At 35.4% G+C, this 13,272-nt stretch overlaps 1 protein-coding gene across 1 annotated transcript; it reads left to right on the top strand.

Annotated features, from left to right (window-relative positions):
- Positions 1-6,217: 6,217 nt before the first annotated feature.
- Positions 6,218-9,738, top strand: LOC110637422 (S-type anion channel SLAH2). The gene is made up of 6 exons (XM_021787511.2): positions 6,218-6,552; positions 7,054-7,225; positions 7,403-7,897; positions 7,994-8,764; positions 8,882-8,913; positions 9,004-9,738. Exons 2-6 carry the CDS (start codon positions 7,070-7,072, stop codon positions 9,383-9,385), a joined length of 1,836 nt encoding a protein of 611 aa, XP_021643203.2. The 5' UTR covers positions 6,218-6,552; positions 7,054-7,069; the 3' UTR covers positions 9,386-9,738.
- Positions 9,739-13,272: the final 3,534 nt, after the last annotated feature.

Below are 13,272 nucleotides of genomic sequence, written 5' to 3' on the forward strand. Positions count from 1 at the left end.
AGTTCAGAGGAAAGTGGCATTGCGTGTAAGCCACAAACAACAATGCGGCCAAAAGATTTTCAATTCCCAAGCATGTGCTGCTGAGTTGGAAAAGGGCCTCAAGCCTGAGGGCAAGGGTAATGAAAGGAATCTCACTATATGTATATTTTAGCCAACAGAATCTCTTATTGTGCATCCTTTTGATAAGAGCTCTCACTGCTCAAGTTTTTAAGAAACTTTATCTCTTTAGCAAATTGGAAAGAGCATTGTTCATAATGGACCTAACAAATCTTAAATCTCCAATCGTTGTTGTGTTGGCGAATTGCATAGATCCCCACTCACCCATCAAACAGAACACAGTGTTCAAAAAATAAAAATAATCATTAAAAACAAAGCACAGAGAAAGAATCCAATGAGAGAGTGTTTTTCTCTGTTGTCACCAGGCCATATTTTATTTTCCTCACCTTCATCACTTGTCTTGTTTTTCCATTTCACTTTTTGCAATAACACATATAATAATTGGTGTTATTGGTAACCCATTAACCGATTCTTGATAACCATGAACCTCGTCTTCCTGCTCCTCTTCCACCTTCTTATGATCATCAACCACAAGAACAGGTACTCGTGACATTCTGTTGGCTTCGCACTGTGAGAGAACTTCCCTTGCATAGGCTGTCTTCACATTTTCTGGATCTGCTTTTAGATCATAGCTGGAAAGGTCTTCCTGATGACTTTTATTAAAGGCAATGAATAAGGTAAGAAGAACAGTTTGCTCCAAATTGTAATCCTTTGTCAATATGCAATTTTCATATATCCAATCTTAGAGAGCAAGACACTCGTAACTCATTTACCATCTTATCTCCATTATAATTTGTATGCATATTTTGAAAAGAAAAGTTAAAAATTGCCAACTTGCCTATGATCACAATGGAATCTTTTAACGTGTCAGTGAAGATGTACTTGGTTTATTCTAAAAAAACAAAGATGTACTTCGTTTAATGGCTGCAAATGTCACGGGCTCGCAGCTGATTTCAAAAAGCCCAGACTTACGCTTGTCAAGCAAGGAAGAAAAGCACAGCAAGTTTAAAATGGTATAATTCTTGAAAATTTTACTTTTTAAAGGTATTTTAAAAAATTTATTTTTTTTTAAAAAATATGATATAGGTGTGTCTGACATAAAAATTAATTTAAAAAAAGCATATTTACTCTTAAATAAAAAAAATTATAGTGCAATTTAAAGCATAATGAGTAAAAAAAAAATTAATTAATAAATTATATTATACTTAATTAAAAAATTACAACTTACTTAAGTCATATCTAATAATATTTATTATTAGTTATTATCTATTTTATTTATTTTACTAGTTATTAGTTATTTATATAGTTATTAAAGTAGAAATATATGATAAAATAATTATTAAATTAGCAGCTAAATATAAAAATGATGATAAAATTTTATTGACTCCAATAAAAAACATTTTTTGATTTGAAAAATTTTTCATGAATCATTTATTTAATTTTTAAATATTAGTATAAATATTATATTTTTAAATAATATAAATAAAAAAATAATATTTTAACTCTAATTAAAACGTTAAATATTATCTTAAAAATTATAACTAAACATAATTTAAGTCTCTTATAAGTTACTTACTTGTTTGCATAAAGGAAACAAACGGTAAACTTTTTGAAAAGTTAGCTTTGGTAATGTAAGTTAAAAAGGCCAATTTTTATATTTTTTAAAAAGTTTAACTTTGTGAGTCAATTTAAACCCAACAAACAAAGTCCTTACTGATTGGGTAAGTAACTATATAGCTGCAAAAAGTTTTTAACTTCGTTAAATCCCAACCTAATTACGTACGAGTCTTTGATTGGTTGTACACTTTCCATTTCTAGAAACTTCGAATCTTTAAGGTATGGACATAAACCAATATCCTCCACCATCAACCAATAGCATGCCTTGTCAAAATCTGGCCGTCCATTGTGATCCCTTCTTTGAAAAAAAAAGCCTTTTAATTTACTAAAATATCATCATCCATCCGAGTATCATGGACGATGATGAGAGGACTACTTGCAAAAGGTCACACTTGCATTGGTGGTAACCGGTAAAGCATTTGATGTAGACATATTAAAGAAATACAAATGTTAATTTAATGAACAACAAATCTTACGAACCTTTAAAAAAATAAAATAAAAATTTAGATAATCAGAAATAATACTTTTAAAATGCTTAATATTAAAATGTAAAATATTCAAGAACTTGAGAATTAGTTTTCTTCTTTAATTTTTTGTAAGCAAAGTTTTTCTTTCTATTCATCCTATCAAATTGTCTAGAGATGTGATAGCATTCAACGATGGATGCCAATGCCAATGCCCAATTGCCAAATCACACTTAATTTCCAATTTTTAAAAAAAATAAATTTCCCACCCAACTTATTATTATTATTATTATTATTATTATTTCCCGGATGCAATTATTTATGCGTAGTATATGTGAATTAATTAAGAAATAAGAAGCAAAAGGCAGCCGATAAGAAAATGAGCCGACGCACAGGTTGTAAAATCAAGTTGCTAACTCGCTAAAAGCCAAACCAGTTTGGCAAGGTTGGCCAGGCACTAGCAGGACTTGCCGACTGGCCTTTCGGTTGCAACGCCGACTTGCTAGTGGAAGGATTTGTCACTACTAGAATGAAGGCATCGTTTTTTACCATAAAAAAAACTAGTGTTCAAGCCACTTCCTCTGAAGGCATCATTTTGGTTTTGTGTGAATTTAATTATGTATTAAAGGTTAAAATTAGAGATCTATAATCAAATTATATAGAAGTTAATGGAATCTAGATGAGGATATGCATGCATCCAGAGCCGCAGCAAAGATCAAACTAAGGAGAAATCTGAATCACTATAATTAATGGGATAATATATAAAATATTCTTCATGATACAACCCATTCCTTCCAAAAGCAGACACCCTGCAATGCAAACATCAATGATTCAAATCCACCATCTGTTTATATGTGTGCTGCGGCTTAGTTTGTTTCTTCCCATAATTTAACTGCTCAAGTTGTCCTTTTGTGCTTTTGGAGACGTTTGTATATAAAGTAACCTTTCCAACAAGTCTCTTTTCCATCAGATTATTCAATGCATCATTTGCCGTGCTTTTTTCATCATTGCTAATTGAAATTTATTTATGATAACTTTCAAAGTTTTTGCGGCGTAAATTTCTCTAAAATTACTAATAAAAAATGAATCAATTGAGTAGTAAAAAAAAAATGAATTGACAAAGTTGAAATCAAACGATTTGATTTGATTTTTTTAATTATAATTGCATGCTACTTAATCATAGTTCTTACAGAAATTTCAAAATTTCGACAATACATTATCTTTTAAGGTCAATCAATCATGTTATATAGATGCAAATTAAGTGAATATGGGTATTGTAATTGAAGCAAAAGAAGAAGCCGCCTCACAGGTGGCTGCCACAAGTTGAGGGAGTTGGGACAAAAAGATTTGTAGTTGCTTAGAGAAAAAATGTAGGCCCTGTTTTGGAGAAAAACGCAGGCCCATTAAGGAGTTCATGGATGAAACCCAACAAATCTAAAATTAGGAAGTTGCAGGCTTATCGGTTTGAACTTTGGAGCTCAAATTTAAGAGAGATCTGCATGTGTTTTGAGAAACATCAGTGGCTGCTTAACGCTCTATGAATATCCTTTTCTTTTAAAAAAAAAAGACCCGAGTAGGCAAAAGAAAGGACACTGATCTTGACTCCCTGAGTTAAGATGGACTGCGCTCGCCTTTGTGTCGATTGAGACTGAGAGTGGACCATGAGATTTCATTTAACGAAATTTCTTTTATCTATGTTGGATTCATCATAAATTAAAATGCAAAACCCTCTATTTGTAGAATGAAACCAAAAAATATATATAATTTAAACACATATTTATTATAAGATTAGGGATTTTCATTTAAAATTAATTGACACTTGAATTCAATATTTTATAAGTTTAAAAATAACTTCACATTAATCAACACTAAAAATAAGAGGAATTAGTAGAGACGATTACCCATGCAAAATAAAAAATTTATCTGTAGAAATTCTTTTCTATATCATCATATTGTCCCCCTTAGTTCAACCTATATTGCCTCTCTTAATCCAACTAGGTATCTGTCTTTTAATATCAAATTCAATTGTTTGACCCATCTCATTATTTAAACTCGTTATTAATCAAATAGTGTTTTACACCATCAAGTTATTATTCCTTAACCATTAAATGATTCAGCAATCCATTAAATCATTATTCTTTAACTTTTTAACCGTAAAAATATCAACTGGCATTAACATGGCCTAAAGGGCAGATTTACAAGAGGCTTAGTAAATAATACAAGGCTTAAGAAGCCCAAACCTAGCACAACCATAAAACCAAAGTCTTCCCATAAGCCTTAATCCTAGAGAATCGAAAAGCAACCTTCAAGATCCTATTAGTGCCACTGGTCCTCGCTGGAGCTGGAGCAAGAAAACTGTAAGGAACGAACTTGGAAGCTCCTTAACAAACAAGAAACAAGTTTACTCACCAAGAAACCACCGCTACTTACATTGAACTCAGCTAGCTGCTGGATTTCAGGAGCCAAAACAAACACCATAGGCCTCTCAATCAAGCTTAAAGGAAAGGGCAGAAGCCACCAAGAAGAGACTAGTTCAAAATCCCCTAGATACCCACCACCAATAGTGCAGGGAACCTCCCATAGCCATAGCCATAAACATTGGCAAGGTGTAGCTCCACCACCACAAATCAAAACCTAGATTGTCACAAAGCTCTCACCTTTCTCTACCTAATTTTCGTAACCAACAAAAATCAAAACATATTTACTACCAAGCCCAGATGGAAGAGATTGCCTCACAAGCTAGGTTGGACTAACACCAAAAATGGAGATGGAAGCTTGGCAAAACCGAAAGACAAAAGGGCAAACTTGAGCGAAATTTCTCTCTTGAACTTAACGAGAGAGAGTTCTTCGATTATTCTTTAATGATTCAGCAGCCCATTAGATAAACCTATATTTCCTTAAAAGCTAATTAAGCAACAATAGGGAATTTGATTTTTTTTTTTTTTTTAGCAGAAGTCATTTGATATCCACACAGCAGTACTCATCTTCATTTATAAATTTAAATATCATGCATGTATTATATATATTTTTTCATATGAACTTAAATTTCTAGCTCTGCCACTCCCATTTAGTTAAAGCTATTACGTCTAGTAACTTTAGTTTAGATATTTTGATAGCATAATGGATCGATCGATCTCAATTTAAAGCCATCCAAAGTGTGGTGTACGGGCATGCTGATGTTGTACGCCATGATAATTTAGGTTTTTCCTTCAATTTTTTGTCCTTTGCATCATCTTTATTCTTAGGTCATGTTGGATTCCACTTCACCTTCACCCCTCCCTATTTCTTCATTTTTCTTTACTGTGTTTTATGAACACTCCATCACTTGCTTTTGACCTTATGATATTTATTATCACGTGATGGAATGGGAAAGGGACACGTTGATCTGTCGGCCACAAAGAAAAGGAGCCACCGTGTGGGGTGTGCATGGCTTCAACTTGATAAATGACAGGCTATTTTATTATTTGTACTTTCTTCTTCTTTAATTGATCCACACATTTGCCTTCATAATTATGCTGATTAATTAAGTAATCCTATCAAAATATTTGAATATTACATATCTGTATTGTATTTAAATATTAAATTTTCATATTTGTTGTCTCACATTTTGTTCAATATCTTTACCCAATTTTTAATATATTTTTCCTTATTGTTTATCTAAGTTGTTGCTTCTCATGTTTCTTACATTCATCCGCCATTTTTATTTGCAATTCCGACAATGTCGCAGCATTCACTGCAATTTGTATTTTATTTCATTTTTTCTTTCTGCCTACAATGGAGGAGAGGAGGCTTTCGTGTTCTATATAAACTTTGACCTACTGCTCGTTAATCCTTATTAAATATATTAAAAATAATAATAAATAAATTTATTAATCATAAATAATATAAAAGAATATTATTAAAAAATCCAATACGATTTAGCTGTGTGCAGCTCTAGTTTAGCTGCTAGTCAAAGCTAACTCACTGGTTTTTTTTTTGGTTAATAAAAAAAAAACGCCGACTCTAAATGATTGATAATAATGACAAACCATTCAAGCCCAGACAGATAAATAATAAAAACACCATCTGTTGCATTGTTTAGTTTTGCCTTGGTTTGATTTGTCTTCTGCATGAAAAATGTCATATTATCATCCTCAAAAAAAGCAGCAGTGATTATCACACAAAGGGTAGTTGACTTGATGGTTTAACTCCCGCCATTAACATTATTTATGATTGTGCTCATTTGTTGGGCCTTCTTTTTTTTCTTTCTTGTCAGTATTTGGTTTTGTTCTGAGTTTTCTTTAGCGTCAGAGCAGAAAAGGGTACAATATCTTTGTTTTGCAGCTCTGCCCGAACACTGGTTTTCTGAGAAATCTGATAACTGTGATTAAAAATCTTGCCTTCATCAGCTGTAAAAGATTTAGCAAAGTAGGAGGTGAGTATATAGATCCTTCATTTTTATGATTATTTTCTTCAACGGCATCTGGTGCTCGCTTTTCTTGATTTCTGACATGTTTAAAAGTTTTGTGGTTGAAAATGCCTACTTGATTAGTTACTCTGTTCATGAATCGTACAATCTGATATTGTCTTCTTCCTTTGTCAAATCCTAGTCACTCGATGACCTGGACATCCCCATTCATTGCTTTCTTCACATATAACCATGAGATGACGACCCTGATTGTTTTTTTTTCAGTTGTGAATGTGAATGATCTTTCAGTTTCGAATAATTTAAATTTCGACTCTGCAATTTTTTTTTCATTGCGATGCTGGTCAGTGGTTATGAGATTGCTTCTCTGACATTATGAAGCAGAACATCAAGGATTGACAATCTTTGATGGAAAATGATATATAGCTAAATAGATTAGTTGTTTGGCTATCAAGTGTTGGGGACAGTGATAACTTTGCTAATGTGAAACTTCACAAAACTCACTTACAGGTTTAGCTGTTTTAGAATGGAAACCCAAGATTTAGCAAAGCACGAAGAATCCATTCCAACACTCATAAAATACATCTTATCCAAAGAAGTGACCGGCTTTGATAGCAACTGTAGCTCGAATAGTAATCAGAACCAACCCAGTGGTTCTCATCCTATCGCTTCATCGGCTATGGTATGTTTTGTGGTTATTCCTTCATCATATGCCTTGAGCAAAAGAATAAGTAATTTCAGCCTGATTATGCATAAAATGGTACTGGGTTTGTGTTAATTTTCTTCGTCATAGGGAAGAAGTGAAAAAAGAACTATAACCGGCTAAGGCATAATAACATTTTAATCTTATTCACGGCAGGGAAATGGAACTATTGCTTCTGAGAACCGCTCTGACAAATTTCAACCCATCAACGATCAAAGGACTCATTCTATTTCCATTAGCATGCCAACTTCTCCAAGGGGAAACAACTCAGAGATCAATGAAAAAGTTCTTTTTGAAGATAATGGAGAAACAAGTTTAGGCAATGGAATTTCTGTTTCTTCTGCTAAATCTGTGGCCGCCAGCTCGCAGAGAAAACAAACAAAATTTCATTCTCAGCCAATGCCAAAGGGATGTGCAGTTGAGCTGGGAGTTAATGTTACAAAGTCTCATAACAATAAAAAATTGAAGGATAAAAGATATGATTCTTTCAAAACATGGTCTGGGAAACTTGAAAGTCAGATATCACATTTACGAGGGAAGCCACATGAACCCTCACCAGAGAATTTTGTAGAGCATAGAACAGAGAAGGATGCTTTACCTGTGGATCGATACTATGATGCATTGGAAGGGCCTGAGTTGGAAAACCTTAGAGTAAGTGCTTAGGTTCCTTCAATCCCTTATATGTGATTTTTGTTCAATCCTTATTTTTTCAGACAGTGAATATCATTTCTGTTGCTAATTTCATAGGCCTCAGAAGAAATAGTGCTACCAGATGACAAGATATGGCCATTTCTTCTTCGGTATCCCATCTCTTCATTTGGTATTTGTCTTGGCATAAGCAGCCAAGCAATCATGTGGAAAACCCTGGCCAACTCTGCCTCCACAAAATTTCTCCACATTAGCCCGAATGTAAATCTTGTCCTATGGTGTATCTCTCTTGCTCTTGTAGCCATTGTAGCTTCCATCTATCTTCTCAAGGTAATTCTCTACTTTGAAGCTGTTCGTCGTGAATATTACCACCCAATCCGTGCCAATTTCTTCTTTGCTCCATGGATAGCCCTCCTGTTCTTAGCACTTGGAGTGCCTCCTTCAGTTGCCAACAACCTGCATGGTGTCCTTTGGTATATTCTCATGACTCCAATCCTCTGCCTTGAGCTTAAGATCTATGGACAATGGATGTCTGGAGGACAAAGGAGGCTTTCAAGGGTAGCAAATCCTTCAAATCATCTCTCAGTTGTAGGGAATTTTGTTGGGGCACTGTTGGGTGCGTCAATGGGGCTAAAAGAAGGACCTATTTTCTTCTTTGCTGTTGGGTTGGCTCACTACACTGTCCTATTTGTAACCCTCTACCAGAGACTTCCAACAAATGAAACCCTCCCAAAGGAGCTCCATCCAGTATTCTTTCTGTTTGTTGCAGCTCCTAGTGTTGCTTCCATGGCATGGGCAAAGATTCAAGGCTCCTTTGATTATGGCTCGCGGATTGCTTACTTCATTGCCCTGTTTCTTTATTTCTCACTGGTTTGTCTCTGCCACTTGATTAGCTTGACCATTTGAAAACCAGTAAACTACTTCTCATCATTGGCTGTGATTGATTTCTATTGTCTAACCATGTTCCTGTGTTTTGTAATTCTGCAGGCAGTTCGTATTAATTTTTTCCGAGGATTCAAGTAAGTTTCTGACTTTTGAAGCTGTTTACCAGTCCATCAGTTTTCCTCTTCTGAAGTTGTCCTACCATTTATGCTTTCTTGAGTTTATAGGTTCTCATTGGCTTGGTGGGCGTACACTTTCCCAATGACTGGAGCCGCCATTGCAACCATTAGGTACTCAAATGAAGTCACCAACATAGTAACTCAAACTCTTGCCGTTATACTCTCAATCACTTCCACATTCACAGTCACAGCTCTGCTTGTAACCACAATAATACATGCATTTGTGCTCCGAGACCTCTTCCCTAATGACATAGCCATCGCCATAAGCGAGAGCAGACCAAAACATCATCATCATCACAAGAAGTGGTTCCATCGAAGACTTGGAAGCTTAGAAAATAAAGAGATTGAGAATTACTTGAAGTATGCAAACTCAGATTGCAAAGACATGGAAGCTTGTATAAGCCCTCCGAGCTTACAAGGTAGTAAATAAGTAATGAGTGCCTATAAGCAAGCCCTTGCCATTTTCTGAATCTTCAGCCTAGCCATGCGAGGAACACGAGATTAACTAACGAAAAGTTCCAGCGAGCATGTGTTGACGAGGAAATGAAGATTTACGCGGTGAGGTTGCTTATTGGAAGAATTACTATGTACTTTGTTCATTCTATATAATATTATGGGTCTCACACCCATGAAAAAAAAGTGAAAAATTTATCCAAAGCACTAAAAATTAGTTCTTTTGTCCATGTTAGAAGAGAGAATACAAGTAATGAAGTAAAGAATTATGTATTTTGTCTCTGTATTATTTACAGAGATATCACATCTATTTATACATGAGAATATGAGCTAATTTAGATAAGAATAATAATCGCTATAATTATGCTATAAATCTCCTATAATCATGCTAATTGTTGTAATTATACTACACAAATCTCCTATAATCATGCTAATTGTTGTAATTATGCTAACACCCCCTTCAAACTCAAGGTGGTAGCACATATGCCAACTTGAGTTTGCTTAAGATATCCTGAAAGCGAGCGGGAGGATGCGTTTTGGTGAATATATCAGTGGTTTAGGTGACAGAGGAGACAGGAATCAAATATATGGTGCCATAAGCAATATGATGACTTACAAAATGACAATCAATTTCGATGTGTTTGGTACGCTCATGAAATACATCATTATGAGAAATCTGTATGGCACTTCTTTTATCACAATGAAGTATTGTGGCAGAAGAATGAGTGACACCTAAATTAGTTAATAACCACCGTAACAAAAGTAATTCAGATGTAGCATCAGCAAGAGCACGATATTCAGATTCTGTGCTAGAACGTGCAACAACAGTTTGCTTTTTGCTACGCCAAGAGATAAGAGAATTACCCAAGAAGAAACAATAACCAGTTGTAGAGCGACGATCTGTCAGATCACCTACCCAATCAGCATCAGAGTAGCAAGATAATATTAGGGAGGAGGTAGCGGAAAAGTGCAAACCATGAAAAAGAGTGCCTTTGATATAACGAAGGATTCGAAGTACTGCAGAAAAATAAGTTGAGCGAAGAGCAGACATAAACTGGCTGACCAGATGAACAGCATATGAAATATCAGGTCGAGTAACTGTGAGATAAATAAGACTCCCGACAAGCTGTCGATACAAAGTAGGATCATCAAAAGGAGTGCCATCAAGAGGTGTAAGTTTGCAATTGAGCTCCAATGGGGTTGATACTGTTTTGCTATCAGTGATGCATGCTCGAGAAAGTAAGTCGGATGCATACTTGGCTTGAGATAGATAATAGCCATCAGAATTTTGAGAAACTTCAAGACCCAAAAAATAGCTGAGAGAACCCAGGTCTTTCATTTCAAAATGCTGATTGAGATAATGTTGTAACTCTGAAATACCAGATAAATCATCTCCTGTTATTATCATATCATCGACAAAAAGCAACAGAATAACAATACCACTGTCAGTTCGGCGAGTGAATAATGCAGAATCATGTGGACTAGAGAGAAAACAAAGTTGAGCAAGAGTGGAACTAAATTTGGCAAACCAAGCCCTAGGAGCTTGTTTTAATCCATATAAGGCTCGCCGAAGTTTGCAAACCTTATGAGGAGAATGAGAACTAGGAGGAGGATGCATATAAACCTCTTCTGTTAAATCACCATGAAGAAAAGCATTTTTGACATCCATCTGGAAAAGTTTCCATTTACGAACTGCAGCAATAGCTAAGAGACTGCGAATAGATGTTAATCGGGCCACTGGAGCAAAAGTTTCTTCATAGTCGATACCATACTCTTGAGTGTACCCTTTGGCTACTAAGCGAGCTTTGTAGTGTTCAATAGTTCCATCAGAACGGGTCTTGATTTTGCAAATCCATTTGCATCCAATAGAGGTCTTGTTTGGTGGAAGATCAACTAAATCCCAAGTATGAGTTTTCTCTAAAGCCTGAAGTTCATCAGTCATAGCTTGCTGCCAAAGAGGGTCAGTACTTGCCTTACGATAAGAACGAGGCTCATGAAGGATTGCAATAATAGAGTAACAGTGAAAATCAGAAAGATAATGAGGAGTTTCTCTTACACGGGTAGAAAGACGAAGAGTAGTGCTAGGAGGAGATGTAGGCGCAGGTACTGGATCAACAACTGGTGCAGATTCAATAGGGGCAGGTGTAGTTAGGCTAATATTGAGCACATCACAATCACCTGGATCAGGACTTGAAAACAGCTCTTTGGAGGAGTCGGTGAAAAATAGAGAGTCAGTATTGACAGAGTGATGAAATTTGGAAAGAGAAGAGAACATAGTATTGTCCCAAAAGGTAACATGACGAGAGATGCGTAACTTATTAGAAATAAGATCCCAACAAAGATACCCCTTGTGTTCAATGCCATAACCAAAAAACAACATAGACGAGCACGGGGTTCTAAATTGGTATGTTCATGAGGTTGTAAAAGAAACACATCCAAAAGGTTTAAGTATGGAATAGTCAGGAGGTTGTCCAAACAACTTTTCAAAATGAGATAAATTATGAAGAACCAAGGTAGAAAGAAAGTTAATAATATAAACAGCATGAAGAGCTGCTTCTCCCCAAAATTTTTCTGGACATGAGGCAGAAAGAAGAAGAGTACGTACAGAATCAAGAATATGACGATGCTTGCGTTCGGCTCGCCCATTCTGTTGAGAGGTGTGAGGATAATAATGGTGAATAATGGTGCTTTGTTGACCAAGAAACTGAAGTAAAGAAGAATCCCGATATTCCATGGCATTGTCTGTTCAGAGAATTTTAATGTCACAAGAGAACTGAGTTTTAATCATTTTTGCAAATGTGATGTAAATTTGTGATAACTCATATCGATGTTTCAAAAAATATATCAAAGTAAACCGAGAATAATCATCAATAAATATCACAAAATAACGAAAACCATTCATTGAAGAATAGGTGAAGGACCCCAAATGTCAGAATGAATTAAACCAAAAGGAGTGTCTGAAGTAGTATTATTATGAGAAAAAGATAATGCAGGTTGTTTTGCAAGGTGATAATTTAAACAATTAAATGACTCAAACTTAGTAGATCCTAATAATCCACAAGAAATTAAAGGTTGAATTTTACTGGCAGAAGCATGACCAAGACGAAGATGCCATTGGTGAATGGAAGAATTAGGGATTGTAGCTGAAGACATAAATCTCTGAGGAAGATGTAAAGATGCAAGCTCAAATAATCGACCCACTCTGCTACCCTCCCCAAGACTCTGTCTCGTTTGTGGATCTTGTACTTGGATACCATGGGGAGAAAAAATAACATTTAGTCCTTTTTCACACAACTGACCAACAGAAATAAGATTGAGTGCCAAATTAGGGATATAATAGGTGTCAGGGAGATGAAGATTTGAGGTAGACACATGACCAGTATGTGTGATGTTCATTTTAGTACCATTTGCAGTATGGATTGGTGGTAAGGAAGATACAGGTTTTACAGATGACAAGAATTTAAGATTAGTGGTCATATGATTACAACATGCAGAGTCAAAAAGCCAATAAGAATTACCCAGAGTGGCAAGCATGGCAGCAGGAGAATTAGAAGAGATAACCTGTTTGAATGATGCCTCAAGATCACTCATGGTGATGGCAGTAGAACCCTCAGTAGCAGCAACAACAGTGACAGAGGAAGATCCAGGCTTTGAGACATTCTTGAATTTATAATGCCCTCCTTTTGGTCTTGGAGGGCGTGTGGGACAATGTGCAAGAATATGATCATAACCATGACAATATCTGCATTCTATAGTAGGACAATATGCAAAAGCATGACCAATTTGATTACAATTCTTACAGAGTTGATTGCTATATTTCTAATGTGAGGATCGAGCAGTTGCAAGAGCAGTTGCAATAGGTTT

Source organism: Hevea brasiliensis, chromosome 13 (assembly GCF_030052815.1).
Source record: "Hevea brasiliensis isolate MT/VB/25A 57/8 chromosome 13, ASM3005281v1, whole genome shotgun sequence".
Classification (NCBI taxonomy): domain Eukaryota; kingdom Viridiplantae; phylum Streptophyta; class Magnoliopsida; order Malpighiales; family Euphorbiaceae; genus Hevea; species Hevea brasiliensis.